Source organism: Rutilus rutilus (assembly GCF_951802725.1).
Source record: "Rutilus rutilus genome assembly, chromosome: 16".
In the NCBI taxonomy this organism is placed as follows: domain Eukaryota; kingdom Metazoa; phylum Chordata; class Actinopteri; order Cypriniformes; family Leuciscidae; genus Rutilus; species Rutilus rutilus.
The window spans coordinates 34,867,272-34,887,139 of record NC_140224.1 but is presented as its reverse complement, the minus strand read 5'-3'; the positions used below and the strand labels follow the sequence as shown (position 1 = coordinate 34,887,139).

Genomic DNA, 19,868 nt, shown 5'->3' with positions numbered 1-19,868 from the left:
TTTTATTCCACAAATCCAATAAAACACTAATGTGTCCACAAATCACTCATTAACAAATAGACACAAAAAACTTTGATATTCAACACAACAGTGTCATAGATCACCATTATCCTGAGACACAAAATTAGATAAATTATTCTTAACTTTGTTCCGGCTGACTAAATCTCACAAATGTTAATATTCAGATGAAATGACAAAATTGAAAATATCGTAGTCATTCATTAAAAGTGTTTTATTGTCTATTAATTGTCAGGATAAAATCATTTTGCCCCATGTTACCCAGCTGTTGCAATGCATTCTCCTGCCAGCAGAGGGCGTGTCCGGCTGAGATTAGATATTTGTCTTTGACCAATATCATTATCAGATGAAACTGATGTTGTTATAGACTGAAAGTGAAGGAACAACCACTTTTCTTTTCTTTTAAGTTTCTTTTATTCTTTCACTTTGCTCCTGGTCTTTCATACAGTATGTGGTCCGCTTGTAAAAAGTTCTGTAAGGAGCGTGTTTACTTGTTGTATTATTTTAATTTAATACTGTGAAGCTGCTTTGATACAATCTGTATTGTGAAAAGCGCTATACAAATATACTTGACTTGACTTGACTTGACTTTGTACAGCCTCTCTTTATAACTAGAGACTAGAGAATACATAAATAAATAACAAACTATAATGAAATGCACCAAAATTCCCGCGTGATGTTCTCGACTGTTTTATTAAGTAGGCTATTAAAACAGCACTAGGTCAATTAAATCAGATTTCTGACAGTTGTGATGCTTTACTTGACTTTCACATGTTAGATCAAAACATTTTTTTAAATAGTCAACTTTTTTAAAAGGGGTTTCTAGAGGTCATTTTCAGGGTGTTTATGTGATACACACAAAGTATACACACAACTGTCATGTTTTTCTAAGTTATTCGGTTTTTCCTTATGCAGTGTATTCACATGGACAGAAATAAAAAAAAAGGACTCTTATTGTGTTATTCTGTGGAGAGCGTGCCATTGCCTCCTCATATCAGCAGAGGGGCTGCAAACGACCACGCACTGTTTGTCAGGGTTTAATGCTTGAACTGGTCTCAAGTTTGATCTCAGTGCTGGAGAACCGAATGGATTAAGATGAGCGAGACAGACAGAAGTGATTAGCACTGCTGATCAGGGAATGGATTAACTACTTTTTTTAGTTGTTGTTTTTCTGAGTGACACACAAAAACAGCAAAGTCTCATATCTCCAAAACTACAGCAAGGAGAGCCAAAAGGTATGTATCGTTTGATAGAATTTTTTTTTTGTTGAAAATAAATTCATTATATTTGGACATTCTCATACTAAGAAAATGCTAATAATAATAATAATAATAATAATAATAAATATATATACATAGGTCTATCTTTCTTATTTGACAATCAGTAACTCAGGAAGGGAATAAGGTAGGAGGAAGGTTTTTGGTGAAGTTCCCCTTCATGTGGGCTTCATTTGGATTACATTTTCTGGTGATACCATGCATATAAAGTAGTTGGCTTATCAAAAGTTAAAGCATTAGGAACCAGGTAGCCTTTTTGTTTAGCCCACCTGGAAGGCATTTTTAAATTGTTGTTCCTCCGTGAGGAATATCTCGTGATCGTTCTCACTACTTGATGTGTCTATTTAAATGTTTTAAACTATATGATGCATGATGTGAAAGTGACTAGCCTGTATTTATACACTGGTGATCGCTGTAGAGAGAGTCAGAGTGAATGAACACACACGCTGAAGACACACAGACCAGAGGTGAGCAATAACTCTCTCTTCAACAGCAAAATAATATCCTTTATATTTATTAATCCATACACTATGTTCAAATGATGGCAGACTTGTTGTTTTTGGTTGATCTATTCCTAATGGACTTGGTTTAATCCAAGCAAACTTTTGCTGATAAATTCTGACGTTTCTGCTTTTCAACTTTCAGTAAATCGTCTTAATCTACTATTTAATCTCTAGCACTTCCTTATTAGTTGTAGTTGTTTAAGCAACTTCAACTTTCTGTCGTTATTTTTCTTGCAGAATGAAAAGCATGAATGTTGTAAATGCAGTGCACCTGTTCATTCTGGTTTGGACTTTTACTGCTGTCTGTCAAGCTGATGGTAAGAGAATAAACTTTCCCCTAGAAAGAGTGCGTGAGAATTTTAAGAAGGGACTAAATTCAAAAATAATGGAAAATGTTTTGGTTCATATATACACAAAAAAATAAAGATGCACAATATTCAGTGGAAGTGAATCTGATTTTCTTATTAAAGTTACAGACACTTTTTTATTATTATTCAGTTGCTGTATTACATGATATACTCTGTTATTTTTCAGGTGACATCAGTGTAAGCTGTGAGGATGTGACTGGAACTGTGAGGAAAGAAGTAACTTTCACCTGCAGAGTCTTTCTGAATAAGTCTGAATGCTACATTATATTCTATAAGTTTCAATATCCTGAGATCCATAAAGAATCAGATATCTGTAAACAAAATGTTTCTAAAGGCTCACAGAGAAACAGCTTCACATGCAGCTTCAGTTCAACTACAGCAATAATGGGAAAATTCAGATTCTTTTTGCAAACAAATTGTGGAAATAAAAGAGCAGAATTCACTGTGGATATAGCAGGTACAGTATATAATACTGCTGTTAAAATTCAATAAATGTTTGCAACTGTACTTTTATTTTCAATACTAACTGGTTTAAAATCGGTTTGAGAAACTGTCACTGAAGATCCTGGAAAGAAAGGTAATATATTTTATTATACCACGGGACTGTTGAATGCTTGATACTGATTGGTTGAATGTTCCAAGGTGTGAAATTATTTTAATCGACCGCATTACAGTTCCATATAAATGTCTTGAAATAAAAGACCTGTGATAATATTCAATAAATGTTTGAAACTTTCATTTTCAATCTACTAACAGTGGTTTAAAATCTGTTAACAGAGACCAGTAAACCTGGACCTGACACTGAAGATCCTGATATTACATTCTATTATAGATATTGATTATTGAGCTCCAGGTTAATTATGAACACAGAAAACTGCTCGTTAGTCTCATATTTAGCATTTTAAATCACCTGTGAATAAATGGTTTTAAACAATGTCATGAAACATTTTAAATGTACTTTTCCAGAAGAACCTGTCTTGGATCAATCAGAAACTTCTAAACATGAAAAAGCAGAAGATCGTGGATTTAAAGTTGCTGTCATCGCTCCTGCTGTAAGCTGTTTTATCATCGTCATTATGCCAGTCATTTACAAAATGAAACAAAACTACAAACAGAAGAGGATGTTTCAGGACAACAATACAGAAAATGTGATCTAATGTCACTGACTCAGCCGTACGAAAACATTGAGTTTTGTCTGACTTTTAATGAAAGACACAAACTTTATAGGAACTCCATAACCTATATTTGTACATGCATTACTATCTGTTAAACCTCAAGCTACTGAACTATATAACTCTGATTTCTGTGAAATATTGCTATATTAATGATCTCTTTGATCAGTGTGTGTGTGTGTGTGGCTTTAATTAATTAATTTTTTGCTCTTTTTTTAATTATTCTGACATTCAAAGAATGTATATAATGAATGTTAATTTTGTATTTGGTTCGTATGGAAATTTATTTTTTACTGTTATTATTCTACACATGCAATTTTCTAATGATGTAAATGGTGTTTAATGATATATTGATATATCTTGTGGTGTTGTAATGAGCCCACCCCTTGGTTCTGTAAAACCTAACACTGAAAGTCACTAAATGGAATGAGTACATTTAACTTATATATATATATATATATATATATAAAAAAAGTTAGTTTAACTTAATAAAAAATGTGATATTAAGGGAGGGGGGAGGGGGGGGGGGGGGGGGGGGGGGGGGGTGGTGTCTAATTTCTTTTAAATATTAAGAAATTACTTTTGTGTAAGGCCTATACTTTTATAGTGTTCAAAGCTCATGAAATAAACACATGAATAAATACATTTAAAGTTTTCAGCTTCATTTAGCCTACATGTAGGTCTCTTCACAGCGTTCTCCCTCACGCACCGGAAATCCCAGCAAATTTAGTTCAATCTGCCCATCCCCCACAGCTCAAAGCTCACAATGGTTTCCTAAAACCATTTGAGTAGCTGTATAGTTGTCTAGACTTGATTCGATTTATTAAATGAACTCAAACCAGTTAGTTTAAATTAATGGAATGAACTTAAAATATTCAAGTTACATATACTCAAAACTGACTAAACCAACACTAAATTATGAGTGAATATGACTCAATATATATGTTCACAATACTCATATGTATTTGTTTTAAACTTAAATGGTTTAAAGTAATTAGTTTCCTCAATCAGTTTGAGTTGAGTTAACTTACTGGGTTTACAGTGGTGACCTGGGCCCAACATTTGGTGCTACGCCCCTGGTTTGAAACACTTATGTATTGTAGTCAACCATAATTGTAACCTTATAATGAAAGTGTTTTTATAAAGCAAAACACCAGAAGTTGTTGTTGTAAAGTGATTTATTAAGAAAATGGTTATAAAGAAAAACACTGCAATTGTTTTTGTAAAATGGTTTACTGAGAAAGTGGTTTATAAAGAAAAACAAACCACACTTAATGTTTTAAGCATTTAATAAAAATCATAGTGAGGAACAAAACATGTATTAGAAAGAGCTTTGCTAAAGAAAGAAGAAAAATGCAAGCATTACCGGCGGTGTTGCAGACGAGGCACAGAATGAGGCGAAAGGCTTTATATAGACAGGTCCCAAAGGAATTTCCGGAAATGATGGCAGTTCAAGACTTCGGATTGGATAAAGACTAATGAATTAGGAGGGGATTTCCAAAGATGATGACCTCAATTCAGAAAGTGTACAGTATATAAGGCTGAAAGGAGAAGATGAAGGGAGACGCTCATAGATGCCCATTGCATCTCCTACAGTTAAAGCTTGTATACGATTTGGTTTTGATTTACTTTTATTTTTGTTTTATATATTAGTACCTTTTATGTAAACTAGTTAACCTGTATTTAATAAAAAAATATATATAATTGAAATTAAGAAGCTCGCCTGCCATACGTCTCTGTTTTAAAGATTGAGCTGAACTAACCACGGAGAAGTCTTCTGTGATCTAAATCTTGTAAGTATGGAAATTCAAATGCTTATTATTTAGGACAGATTTGACTTACTTTACCTAATAATTAAACCTAGAATAATTAAAATAAGGTAAAGGGTGTATAGAAATTATGCACCATTACGCAAAAAAAAAAAAAAAAAAAAAAAAAAAAATATATATATATATATATATATATATATAGGCTATATATATATATATATATATATATATATATATATATATATATACTGTATATATATTATGAAACTAGCTTTTTATTTAAGCAGCACCTGAATGTACATAAACAGCATGAAATTCTTCTTCTCTCATCTGCATCTTGTGTCTTGTTTGTTCTGAGGTGAATATATGCATCATTTCTGTTGTTGGTTGAGTGTCGTCTGATGACTCTTGGTGGAGGATTGCTGCTCGTTTAAGCTTGTTATAATTGTAAATGAGGACAAAACTGAAACTGTTATAGAGTGAAAGTGAAGGAAACACTAAGTTGTTTTGTAATACACACTAAGTCGTGATTCTCGCGAGATTTGGCGGGGTGCCATCGGCGTCCCCGTCCCCCCCGCTTTGCTATTGGGATGGTTCGTCCTACTATGAGTTTGTTTACCATCGAAATGATTTCGAAGCTGTTATATTAAGGTACAAATCTTAAATAGTGTGCCCTTAAGTATCACTCTTGATGCAAATTTCTATCATTTTTTTTCTTGCAGAATGAAAAGCATGAATGCTGTAAATGCAGTGCAACTGTTCATTCTGGTCTGGACTTTTACTGCTGTCTGTCAAGCTGATGGTAAGCGAATAAACTTTCCCCTAGAAAGAGTGTGTGAGAATTTTGAGGAGGGACTTAATCTAAGATAATGAAGACAAAATAATCAAATCATATTAACATATAGATAGATAGATAGATAGATAGATAGATTTGATCATAGATTGACCTTATATAGGCCTATAGATTTACACAATAGAGGGAAATCCATTATAGTCAGGGAGTAGTGCATTTTTTATGCTAATTTATGTGTTTATACACTCACACTCTTTTACATGAAATAATGTGTTCATACATATCAGTACAAATTTACTTTTAGAGATAAGAAACACATTTTCAGTCAAGACTACAGGAACTTGTGTTTCTCAACTGACTCTATCTGATGCACATGATTAAAATATATAATTACAATGAGTTTGGATGCAGAGGCCACTGTATTATTCTGCTTTTTGTAGATAAATAGTACATATTGTTATATTGTGTCTAAGCAATAAATAATAGATAAAAAATGTGTGAGTCTCCCATAGCTAAAGATCAAATTATATTGATGATATAATGTACAAAAACATAATGCATTGGATTTATTTATGAATAGGTTCTCTAATAAAATAGTCACTGTATAATTTGGACAGAGACACAACAGGTCTGGATGTGTTGTGATCAGTTGCTGTATTATATGATATACATTGTTATTTTTCAGATCACATCAGTGTAAGCTGTGAGGATGTGACTGGAACTGTGAGTGAAGAAGTAACTTTCACCTGCAGCGTCTCTCTGAAGAAGTCTGGATGCTGCATTACAGTGTATAAGTTTCAGTACCCTGAGAAATATAATGACTCCGAAATCTATAGAGAAGAGTTTCCTCAGGACTCCTGTGAACAGAGAAACAGCTTCACATGCAGTTTCAGTCCAACTACAGTAATGACGGGACCATTCAGATTCTTTGTGCAAACAAATTGTGGAAATGAAAGAACAGAATTCACTGTGGACATTACAGGTATATAATTGTCATGTTTTGAGCTTGTTTGTTCATGTTTAGAGTATGTTTTGGCTCTGTTCTGTAGGTTAGTTTATGTGTTGATTGGTTATTCCCATGTTCCCAGCTTGTTTGTTGGGAGTTTATTACTTTACACAGAACACAGAAAACAGCTGTTTAGTGTTTGTCAGCATATTTATCATTTTAAATTGCCTGTGAATAAATGATTTAAGATGTTAAGGTCTAAGAAGGAAACTGATGATCATAGTTTCCAAATTGTGAAATCTCTCTAGATATTTGATTTTAGAGATGTTTAGATCTGGTCTGTCTGTCAAGAAATCAGTTTGATCAGATTCTCAGCAGCAGAAATGTTTTGTGAAGTTTGTGTGGAGAATCTGACTGTCTGATGTTTGATAGGCTGAAGTTGACTTCATGTTTTAAACAATTCTTTTAAACATTTTAATTGCACCTTTTCAGAGCCAAATAACAGAGATCCTGGATCAAGAACAGGAGATAATCATGGATTAGAAGAGGATCCTCCATCTAATAATTTTGTTATCGCTGTAGTTGTGGGCTGTTTCATCCTCATCATCCTCATCATCATCATAATGACAATCATGTACAAAACGAAACGAAACTACAGAAAACCTTGTGTATTGCAAAAGAAGATGCTTCTGGGCGAAAAATATGATGATGACAAGAGCAACTTTCCAGAAAATGAGATTTGACTCAAAAGAATGAAAGCATTGAGTTTTGTTTGACTTTAAATGTGAAGATCATGAAAGACAAAAGCTTTATAGGAACTCCAGTAAACTATATCTGTACATACAGTATCTGTTAAACCTCAAACTACTGAAATATATTAATGGTTATTTATTATGAAGTCAAGCCTGTGTGAACATTGAGGCGGTGCAGTAAAACCCAAACTGTGTTTGGTGTCGCTCTTTTTTCTGACTTTCAAGGAATGTATATAACGAATGTCAGTTTGGTAAGAGGTATTATACCTTAAGTATGGAAATGATTTTTACTTTTAATATTCTGTATCTGCAAATTTTTTTTAATGGTGTGAAGTCTTTGTACAGCTTCTTTTTTATTATTAAAACAAAAAGAAAATTGGAATTAATAAACACGTGATGCTCTCTAAAGATGAATATCTGGAAACTTTTTTAATCAGCACGGTGATGGGAACACAGAACAGTATTTACAGTATACCAGTTAAACTAGTAAAGTGTGTGAAGGGTAGCTGCACATAGATGATCTGAATTTATGCCTTATTTAAGTAAAATGTACTGATTGTCCAGTAAATATTTAGATATTCATAGATTTTAGAAGAGATTTGCTGGTAGAATGATTTTAGTTTCAGTATTATGATACTATGATAATCATTATTACTTATGATTTTAGTATCAACCTTGAGATTAAATTTTTGAAATATGATAAATGATGTGTATTTATGCATTTGGAAGATGCTTTTATCCAAAGCGCCTTATAATCAAGGTTTACATTTGATCAGTTTATGCATTCTCTGAGAATCAAACCCATTATCTTTAACCTTTACCATACTCTTCTGTTTGAGTGACAGGTTTATTGTTCTGAGAGAGAAAACTAAATGATCCTACAGCTGATAAAAGCAAACTGTCAGGTGTCGAGCATTCAGAGTTCACATGAGATCACTTCAAATCAGGTGTGTTAAATTCAATCAGTCCACAACAACTGAAACGATCAGATGAAAGGGCCACCTAGTGGGGAACAAATCAAAGAATTCATTAACTGACAGCGGAAGAGGGTCATAGATCTAAGGTTGCTTTCGATTACCAAAATATATGTAATATGTCGATTACCGGCCTGCAAATACCACCAGAATGCACCGGAAGTTGGTTTGCCAACCGCCATAAAACACCAAATGAAGAAGAAGAATATCACCAAATACCACCAGAGGAAGAAACGGTATTGGAGACGGGGAACACGTGGGCGGTGTGTTGGTACGCGTAAGGAGGGACCTCAGTGCCTCGCTGCGCGAAGGCGCGGGTCACGCGGATCTTGTGGGTCTGTGACCATTGCCTGATTTTGTACTCTTTTAAGCACTGTCCCGACTTCGTCTACCCGGAACAACCACGATCAGTACTATCGTCAAGTAGGTTGTCTAGATTACGCGTTTGCAGCAAATCTCTGCAACCTTCATTCATTGGATTATTCCTTGTCGTTGCAGCATCAACACAATCTTAAAGCATGCTACCATCAACCCACATATCTGGAAACAGATTGCACTGATGTGAAGATGGCGTTACTAAATGTAAGATAAGATCGATCTCAAACAAGACATTCACAATTAATGAATATAGCCTATTCTACCCCTTGGGCTTGACTTTTTGTTTATGACTGAGACGTGGCTAAATGCCGGTGAACTTGGTCCACTCACTGAAGTTTGTCCTAAAGACTATACATTTTTTAACACGACACGGTCAGTTGGTCGTGGTGGGGGCTTAGCTACTATTTATAGAGATAAATTCAAATGCCGTCTATCTGCCACAGAATTGTTTTCCAGTTTTGAAGCACAGCTATAAGAAAGATGGCTGTAATTCATTTTTATAGGCTATATTAGTTTACAGACCCCCCAAAGTATAATAAGGATTTTATGAGGATTTTATAAGTGAATTTTCCTATTTTTTTATTTATTTATCCTCTGTTGTGCCAAATGCAGATAGGATCTTGATATTGGGTGATCTTAATATACATGTTTGTTGTCCTTCTAAACCTATGGTTAAAGAATTTCTACAAACTAGTGATACTTTTAATCTTACACAGTCTGTTCTTGGTCCTACTCATAAACAAGGGCACACACTTGATTTGATCTTATCATATGGCTTTTCAGTCAGCAACGTAGTTATCAAAGAATTTTTTCTGTCTGATCATAATGTGGCCGGATAAGTGATTTGGCCTTCTGATTGGTCCTTGTTGAGTGGGGCTTTGATACTCCAATAAGGGGGAAGCGGCCGTAATATTTAAGGACCCTTATTTTGACGGGTTTACAGGTCCTCGTAGGTCTGGGTTTCTCACTTCCTGGCATTTTGTTTCGGTTCTCGGTCCCCTTAAGGTATGTTTGCACTCTTCTTCGGCAGTGTAAATACACGGATTACTTTAGTAATGTGCTTCATTTATAGTTTATTTATAGCGGGGCTGGTGGCGATGGCATTGTAACCGGTTTCTGGCGGAGTTGCTTTCAGGTACGTTGATATATACATCTTAAGCTCTATCGCTGTGTTTGGGGTAATTATTATGTCACCTGTAGTAGTAACGCATTGGCAGATGCGGGTGAACGCTGGTCAGTAAACAGAGCTGCAGCACCGGTTGTGAGTAGCCATACAACGCTGCGTTCGATTGTGATTCTACCTAAACTGTAAGTAACCTCTCCCTTGTTCACATTCGGGGTCCGGGACATTTAGGTTGACTTGTTTCATTGTTGAAGGTGAATGGAGAATGGATCATTACGGTCTCTAATCCAGGGTGGAGAACGCTGCACGCGACGCCGCTGCTGTTTTGCTTCCCGGCAACGTTTTCTCAGTTTAATTTGTTATTGTATGTGCTGCTGGACTAACGCCTGGTGATTACCTGGCAGATATGGTGGAAGGCTAGTTCTCTAACTTTGTGCCTTTCCAGCTGCCTACCAGGGTTATTTAGTTTTGTTTAGTTTATTTTTTTGTGTGTTTTGTTTTGCCAGGTTGTTTTTTTATATTGTTTATTTTGAATGTTGGTTTTGTCTAACAGTGGATTTACTTTGTGATTAAATTCTGTTTTGTGTGATTTATTTTTGGGTATTTCCCCTGTCTATTATTATAATATAAGTTTGTGTTTGTCTCTCTTTCATCCCCTGTCCTGTTATTTTTGGGCCACTATAGTCGCTGATTGTCAGCTTGAGCGGCGGAAGGCACCGGTAGTGGGCTGGAGTATTATATCTGCCATATGGTGGCTTTACTCTAGTTTCTTTTCATTATTTTGTGTATTTTAGTTTGATTGCTACTACGAGTCCCTTTTCTTTTTTTCTCTCTCCAGGAGCCAGGGAGGATTTGGCGTGGAACGGGGGAGGCTAGCTGCTTCATTCGAGGGGTGCGTTACACCGTGTGCTACCCCGTGTGCTGTGTGTGCTGACAAAACGTCCCTATGGTGTGGGTGTGCTGGTTTGACTTGCGGTGACTTGAGGTGGGTTTGGACAACCTCTTGGCTTGCAGCCAGCCTGCCCTGTTCCCGCCAAGCTTGGCTCGGAGGAAGTATTGGTTATGTGTAAGAGTCAGGAGAGCGAGTTTTTTTTATTGGTGCTGATCATTTTATAATAAAGTATACTTGTATTGTCCCTCACGTCTCCTGTCATCTGCCTTTCCAAATGGTAACACTTACCTGTGTGTCCTTTTCTGGGAGTTATTTCCCTGGTGCCCCCCCAGGGTGGCGTAGTCGGATTAAAATGAACTGTTAACTGTAAAAAGATTAACTGTTCCCTAAACGTGAGTTAACGTCACAATAAGATTATTTCTTTTAATATAGATGTTCCTTGCCCTGAACCACTCTATGTGCCGCTAGTCCGGTATGCTCGTTCTTTTAACTCATCTACATCTGAAAAATTCCTTGATGCTTATTAGTTCCCCAAAAACTCACGAAATTGAGTCAAACTGTCTTGGAGCAAACCCAGATGAGTTAGTGAATATGTTCAATATGTCATCACATTTTAAACATGATTGTGCAGCCGCTGCTCAAAAAGCCAAACTTTAATACAACAGTTTTGAATAACTATCGTCCCATCTCTAAATTGCCATTTTTATCCAAAGTTTTGGAGAAGGTTGTGTTTAATCAGCTTTCTTCCTTCTTACAGGAAAATGGTATTTTTTATAAATATCAGTCTGGGTTCAGATCACACCACAGTACAGAGTCTGCACTGCTTAAAGTATTAAATGACTTATTTCTGATTGTCGACTCTGGTAAATGTGCTGTTTTAATTCTGCTGGATCTTAGCACAGCATTCGACTATCTCGATCATGGCATTCTTTTATTTAAAGGATCGAACCTTCTCAGTAGAGACGGGCAATTACTTATCACCTCGTGCACCAGTTTTATATGGGGTTCCGCAGGGCTCGATTCTGGGTCCTGTTTTATTTTCCTTATACATGCTTCCGTTGTATACTATTTTTAGCAAGTACTGCTATGCAGATGATACTCAGTGTTATGTTCCGTTACATTGAAAAGAATGAATCTACTTTGCAGTGTTTATTTGATTGTTTGAGAGACGTTAAACGGTGGATGTCTGCCAACTTCCTTCAGTTAAATGATTCCAAGACTGAAGTCTTAATTTTTGGCTCATCTATGTTCACAGAGGTTGTTGCCAGTAAATTGGGACCTTTATCTGACATTTGCCATACACATGTTCGAAATCTGGGTGTTACTTTTGACTCTGCTCTGACTTTTCACAAACAGATCAATGGTGTGGTCAGAAGTTGCTTTTATCAGTTAAAGAATATTGCGAAAAATAAGGCATTTTTATCACCCAGAGACATGGAGTCTGTGCTACATGCTTTTATTTCATCAAGATTAGACTACTGTATTGTACTATACTTGGGTGTCTCACAGTCCCTACTGTCATGTCTTCAATTAGTCCAAAATGCTGCTGCTAGATTGTTGACAGGAACAAGGAAAAGAGAACATATTTCGCTAGTATTGTTCTCTCTCCATTGGCTTCCAGTTAAACATCGTGTTGAGTTCAAACCACTGTTGTTTGTTTATAAGGGATTGCATGGACTGGCTCCTCCATACATCTCTGATCTCTTTTCATCCCACCATAAAGTTTTTAGAAATCTTAGGTCAACCAGTAGTCTACAGCTGACTGTTCCAAGGACACACTTAAAATTAAAAGGAGATCGTGCCTTTTCAGTGGCCGCTCTACAGCTTTGGAACAATCTGCCATCTTACATAAAGACTGCACCAACATACACTGATTTTAAATCTTTGCTTAAAACCCATTTATTTACTGCTGCTTATGGTCATAAGCGGGCGTAGTGGTATTGCATTGTATTATGCATTGTTTATTTGTGGTTTTATGTTTACTCATTAGGATACTTGTGTACACTTTGTACAGCACTTTGGCCAACAGCTGTTGCTTTTAAATGTGCTAAATAAATATGACTGACTGACTGACACTATATATGTTTGTTGTGCAGGTTACTCTTTGACCAATGTATTTTTCATTCCTGATGCTGATACTGACTGACAATGATGTACAAGATTGTGAACTGCACCTGTTCAAGTCTTTTGTTTTGACTTTCTTTTAAACCGGTGGGTGTCAGTAATCTGGCGGAGGTCAGAATTCGGCACATGTGCCTCAGACTATAACATCTCATGATTTAGCCTTTTAATGTGATTATAAACATTTAGAATGTACAAGGAAAACCTAAACATGGCAATTAAAGAGGGTCTTCTGAAATGTAAACACAGAGTAGATACAATGGCTGTGTGCACCGCTGAGTGTGAAAGGGGATTTTCAGAGATGAATACTATAGTTTCACCACTGAGAAATCAGCTGAAGATTGTCAATGTGTCCTCTTTGATGTTCGTAAAGTGGTCCACCACTAGAGTTGTTAAAGTTTGTTAGGAAGTGGGTGAAGGAGGTCTTGAATTGTAGTATGTGAATAAGTAAATGTGATGTATTTAAAGTGTAAACTGTTATGTCTGCACACAAGTGCCTCAAGTTAATCGGGTTGTTTCATAATGCATTGAGTTGAGTAATTACCTCCCGTGTCGGTGTTATTAAATCTAACATAAACTGGCAAAGAAATTGTCCCTGATTCTCTTAAATCAACATAATTTTCTTTTTTAAAAAGATGTTTACATATTTGCCAACCAATATTTTCAAACATGTTCAATTTCATACATTTTACAAGGGTGAAATCCATTGCCTGCCTGTTAACATTAAAGGTAAAAAAATAATAATAAAGCAGTCAAATTGCCTTCAAATGCGTAAAGCCAAAGGTTTTTAGGCCAGTGGGGATGAACGAATGGTAAAGTATCGGTAAGACACACTGGGTATTTCTCAATATCCCTCCTCGTCTCCTCTCTCCTCCGTCCTCCATCCTATGACCCGGAAACCGATCGAGCTCAGCCATCTTAAAGGACATCTCAATTCTCTAATAGCAACCATAGACAGTAAAAGAAATGGACACAGCGACCCCATAGACTTCAACGGAGAAAAGTGAAGCAAATTAGAAGCCCTCACTTCCTGATGGCTGAGCGTACTGCGCAGACTCAAACTGAGCTTGACGACGTAGATGTGACGTGAGCAACCTGTCTGACAGTTGTAAGTTTTCTAGTAGCTGTGCCAAGCGAAATCTGAATCATTCCCTTCCGAATCTTGCAGAAACAAAGAGCGTGAGTAGGAGCTGTCCATGAGCTAAGAGCAGGAGCAACTTTATGACTCTCTATGGGCTTCTCCCTTGACTTTATCGGACTTTATGCCTCCACGTCCCCCCGATTGACTGCGAGCTTCTCCTCCTGTCTATACGGTAATTTCCAGAGTCGCGTGGTTATGACGCAATCGTTAGCCTATTTTTACAAAAACTGCTTCTACGGGGCCATAACGTAAGATACAAGGTAATGGAGCCTTTTATACCTTGTTGTGTTTCTTTAGAAATAAACAATGGACAAATAGAGTCTTTAAACGCCTCAGATGTAAAGTTATTCGCTGTCAGAATAACAAGTGATGCCAGAATGAATGGGAGACAATGGAATGCCAACAGCAGGTGATGGCTTGTTAGCCAATGGTGGCCCCCAGGGATGGTATGCTTTTCAAGTGTTGGATTACCCCCCCTGATAGCACCGCGAGGAGTCGAGGATCGAGGAGTGAGGAGGCTTCCTGAGGAGTCATGAGCGAGGATATACAGGTGTATCCTATGCAGGGTTGCCAGGTGCCAGCAAGGTTTTCCATCCCAAAACCTCATCCAAAACCATGAGAATGCACAAAAAAATGCCCAATTTCTTTTTTTGGCTTGTTTCACGTTTAAACACATTGAAATCATTAACAAGCTTTAAAATTACCCATTTTTCGACTTAGCCTATCCGATTTTAGAAACCATATTAAATCAAATGAATGCAAAAGTAGGCTACACTGACTTCAGTCAGACTATTCTACTATTAAACTACAAGCTTATGTTACGGAAAATAATGCAATAAACTTAGGCTATCAATGAGTCTGTTTATTGTCAATAAAAGTCGCTTGGAACAAAAGCATTCAGTAACATAAAAACATTGATGGATATATGGACATAAAAAATAACACACTTTAACATTTCAGTTATTTCAAATAGCAACATGAAACATGCATATTCATTAGGGCTGGGAGAAAAAATGGATTCACCTAGGTATCGTGATTTTTTTTTTTAACAATTTTAAAATCGATTTTTTTATTACAGAATATTACCGATATTAATTCAATCTTCCTATGCGGAAGAGTTTTATTGACTTAAACGTGACTGTAACAGACTTTGCTTTGATAAATATTCGAGTGACGCTCGAGTGATCAAGTATTCCAATGTATATAAAAAAGCTTTCATTCGATTCCTCTGTCCTCCTTTTCTTTCCATGCAGCCTTCCCTTGCATCCTACAGGAGGAGGAGCTGAGAAGCGAGGAAAGTAAACGGGGATGCACAAATAAGAAATGAGAACCGTTGTCTATTAAATTAATTAATGAGCAACTGCAGGAAGATAAATAATGGTAATAGAGGGTACAAGAGGCAGGAACTGAGGGCTGTGTTGTGTTATGATATATGATATATGTAGCCTACTGTTTTTATGATGTAGGATTTGGGATTGAAATGTGTTTTACTTTTATTTTCATTTTATATGTTGTATGTTTTATGTGTTATGTCTTGATGTGGCAGCGGTTTCCCTGATCTAAAACAAATCAATAAATGCTACCTTGACCTTGACATGCACTCACTCTTTTTGTACAAAATCCCCAGCCTCACGCATGCGCAAGCAGTGTTGCCAGATGTACGATAATTATCGTATTTCTACGATAATTTTGACCTATGTACGATGTACGATCAATAATGCAAAAAATCCTATAATGTACGATAATTTCCGAACTGTGTGACACCTCAAATGATGGTCGTTGTAATCATAGGGCTTCTCATTGATCTAGCTGTGGATTCTACGTGTGTACCGGGGGAAGAACGTGTAGAGACAATCAAACCAATATTGATAATAAATATTGATGTGTGTAGCCTGTAGAAGTAACATAGCTTGCTGTTTAAGGGAGAAAAGTTTCACGGGCGTCGAGGGGTCTGGTCTTTTTATGTTATTTGACTAAAAACTATTCATACTTTAAAATATTATTATTATTATTATTATTATTATTTTTACATTATTTTTTATTTAAAAAACGTAGAGTGCCTTAAAAGTAATTATCACAACACTGTATAAGGCTTACCAGTATTTTATTTTTTTTTACCTGCAGCTCTTGGTGTGCAACAGCTTCTGTGCGCATCTGGGCAAAAGTCAAGTCACCTTTATTTATATAGTGCTTTTTACAGTACAGATTGTATCAAGCAGCTTCACATTGATAACTTGAAAATAATACAACAAAGTTTGTTTCTAGAAGAAAACTGCGTCATCGTCCACCCTTAATAAGGCAGATCAATAATATTGCTGAATATTAAATGTCCCCAACTAAGCAAGCCAAAAGCCAAGGCAACAGTGGCAAGGAACCAAAACTCCATCAGGTGACAGAATGGAGAAAAAAACCTTGGGAGAACCCGGGGTCAGTCGGGGGCCAGTTCTGCTCTGGCCAACGAGCGAACAGTGTATGATTACGATCCAGGCAGTATTACAGGTCAGAAGTCAGATTGGTCTTGTCGATGAGGCCTTCACAGGGCTGATGAGGCACTTCAGGGATGCATTGTGGATGGGTCCAGGTGCAGGTCCACCATCTGATCTGGATACGGCCGGGGTCCAGCTGACTTCAGTAAACAGCAGCCATCCCAAGTCTCCCGCATATTGATAGCGTCTCCCTGATGCCGCAAATTAGTTAAAATCTCCCGGAATCTAGAGCGAGCGAGCAAGAGCGCGCATGCGAGACAGAGACTGTGTTCCAAACCGTGTAGCGCGCGCACGGAGGGAGCGAGAGACCTTGCGTGTGTGTGCCTCATGAAGCTCATGTAAGATAGAGAGCATCCTGATTGGCCTGTTTCGGTAAATAAACCAATCAATTGCAAGTGTGGGCGGGCTTTTATCTCTTCTCCCGAACCGAGTTAATAAGTTCAGTGTATCTAGAAGGAGCGCCGTGGCAGAGGGAGAGTGGCACAAAACACGAAAGTATAAGACACATTTTACGCCAGACTACAAGAAAGTGTACCCGTCTTATAAGAGTAAAACATAATGACAGTCTTGCACGCTGTACAGTTTGTAACAGTGACTTCCGCATTGCCCATGGCGGGTTAAATGATTGTTAAAGACATGTTGAGGTGAGTTCAACAAGTTTCATTTCATGTGCATAATATTCAGGCCGGCTAGTTGCCAAGGCTACATGAAAACAACAAACTCCTTAGACCTGTTTAAAGTTGCAATGGAATATAAATAAAAGCAGTTTACATTAATAGTATAAGCAGCTTATATAAATAGTAAAAATCATAGAAATGACTTTATGCAGGTTGGGGTGTCTGAAACAGGGAGAGACTGGTTGAGACTTTAGGACTGCGTTGTCATCATGTCCAGGCACAGGTCCTTCATCGGATCTGGATACGGCCTGGATCCGGCGGACTGCGGTAAACCTTGGATAAACAGAGAGACTAATATTAGTGTAGACGCCATTCTTCTTATGATGTAACGAGTACATCAGGAATTATGGGAGTGTTCCCGGTTCCGGCTTACCTAAACTATGCAGCCTAATATTGAATTATAGAAATCTTTAATGTGTTATGTGTATGCTAGGTCAGAGAGATGTGTTTTTAGTCTAACGTTAGCTTTGAACTGACAGAGTGTGTCTGCTTCCCGGACAATGTTAGGAAGACTGTTCGAAAGTTTTGGTGCTAAATAGGAGAAGGATCTACCGCCAGCAGGGCTATAATGCATTAAGAGCTCGCTCAAGTACTGCAGTGTCAACAGAACCGGGCTAATATGGTCATACTTCCCTGGTTCTAGTAAGAACTCGAGCTGCTGCGTTTTGGACCAGCTGTAGTTTGTTTATTAAGCTTTACAGCAGGTCAGTGAGCTAGTGAGCCAGTTCCAAACACTGTCAGCAATCTTTACATCTTGTCATGGTCACATAACAATAGTTTAATCAGATAATATATCTCCTATATGTTAGTTTTAAATGTCTATAGTCTCAGATCAACTCCAGCGGTATCAGCAGCAACAACAACAGCAAAGACAGCAAACTCAATTAAGGACTTTAGTAAGAATTGACCAGAACAGGTATCACATTATTGTTCAAAATCTTGTAAAGTATTAATTGCTGTATTTTTTCCTGTTTGCTTTGATTTATTTTCATTGTAGAAATGTAACTCTTGTATTTTTGTAAATCAGTTTTTGCCATGAAAGTATCCACAGATGCTGACAACATGGCATTAAAATAAAACTATTCTGTACTATACGAAACATGGGCCATGTTGATTTTGTCCCACACAGTTTACTATAACAGCTGTTCTTTATTATCTTGCATAACACAGAAGAAAAAGACAATTTAAGACACTTCAGTTTCTAATCCCAGAGTTATTAATAGGTGCACATAAATTATTTTTTTAACATTTAAACTTATTGATATATTTTTATACCGTATTGATATATTGCTGTATTGATATTTTGAGCTCAACCCTTTTTAAAGCCTTGTTCCATGTGCCCCCTTTTATACTTTGAGCACCCGCCCCTCCAGAGGTCTCTGCACAGCCCTGTTTACCTCGGTGATTCCAGAGGCACGCTCTCAGCTGGCCAAAAATACAGCAACATGAATTGCTGTGTGACATTTAGAAAGGGAAAGTTCAGTAGCCTGTATTTATATGCTGTTGATAGCTGTTTTTGTATTTTGTGATTTACACATTTTGCAGATATTTCAAAATGGCAAAAATGTAAAAAAAACTAATTTTTTTTGATAATTTTGTCTGAATAATGTTGCAGTGTTTCCTACAGAGTTATATTTGGATTTCTTTTTGCGTTCAGCCAGTGAAGACAATGCAATAGAATTAATTTTATTTCATCATGTTCAATTTCTGTCTTGTCTCTGTAGATTCAGCAGCAATATTATCATGAATGGATCTTTTTCTTTGTGTTCTCTGTGCTTTATTGTAATTGAAGGAATGAGTTGGCTTTTGATAGCACAATCACATTTATTTAAATTGCCAGTGTCTGGTAAAAGACTGGTCAGTATATGTCCCATATTTGGGAATAACCCGTTTGTTCGTCACCACATCAACTCCGATAATAAAGCAGTTGTCCTTAATTAGGGTGTATAAGTGGATGTGGTTTTTCTATAAAAACAGAAAATGTAGGCAAGTGTAAATGATAATAACATTAAGTGTTTTAAAACATATACATGATGAATATGAACAAAATACAAGAAATTAAATTAATAATGAACGAAAAACTTGCTATATCAGACATTAAATTAAACTGTAAACAGTTTTATCTGCTTCACATAGTTTGTGAGCGGCCGGTGCTCTGTCTGGACTTGTTACACGCACACGCATGAAGTTATTTACAACTTCACAATACCTCAACCTCAGACTTTGACAATTGAAATGCACCAAACACAGATGAAATATACATAAATGACATCAATATAATGCACGTTATAACAGCAAAACTAAATATTAAACAGGTCTAGTATTGCACACATGTTTGCTAGAGATCAAATATAATACACTTACTTTGCATTGAAGCGCAACACCCATGAAATGAACAAACTATATGTTATTTACAACGGCCTAGTTCAGCGTTAGCATCAGCTAAGATGATGGCAGAATTATTGTTGTTGGTTTATC

General features: G+C 36.7%; 1 protein-coding gene and 2 long non-coding RNA genes across 6 annotated transcripts in view; all 3 read left to right on the top strand.

The window, feature by feature from the left end:
* The window catches only part of LOC311305915 (uncharacterized protein), a 258,116-nt gene that overhangs the window by 109,938 nt on the left and 128,310 nt on the right, over positions 1–19,868 (top strand). For 3 of the 4 annotated variants that reach the window (XM_084433946.1, XM_084433949.1, XM_084433950.1), the window contains exon 4: positions 2,714–2,743. In XM_084433946.1, coding sequence (XP_084290072.1) covers positions 2,714–2,743 — 30 coding nt within the window. Of the gene's footprint in view, positions 1–2,713; positions 2,744–2,943; positions 2,981–3,133; positions 3,793–19,868 lie in introns of those variants that run through there. The other variant, XM_084433955.1, reaches the window with a different exon arrangement.
* LOC311305920 lies at positions 1,043–2,671 on the top strand. The gene is made up of 3 exons (XR_014630095.1): positions 1,043–1,253; positions 1,714–2,115; positions 2,333–2,671. It is a non-coding gene; the product is annotated as an uncharacterized lncRNA (long non-coding RNA).
* Positions 4,900–8,004, top strand: LOC311305922. Its single transcript, XR_014630097.1, has 4 exons — positions 4,900–5,131; positions 5,830–5,909; positions 6,586–6,882; positions 7,339–8,004. It is a non-coding gene; the product is annotated as an uncharacterized lncRNA (long non-coding RNA).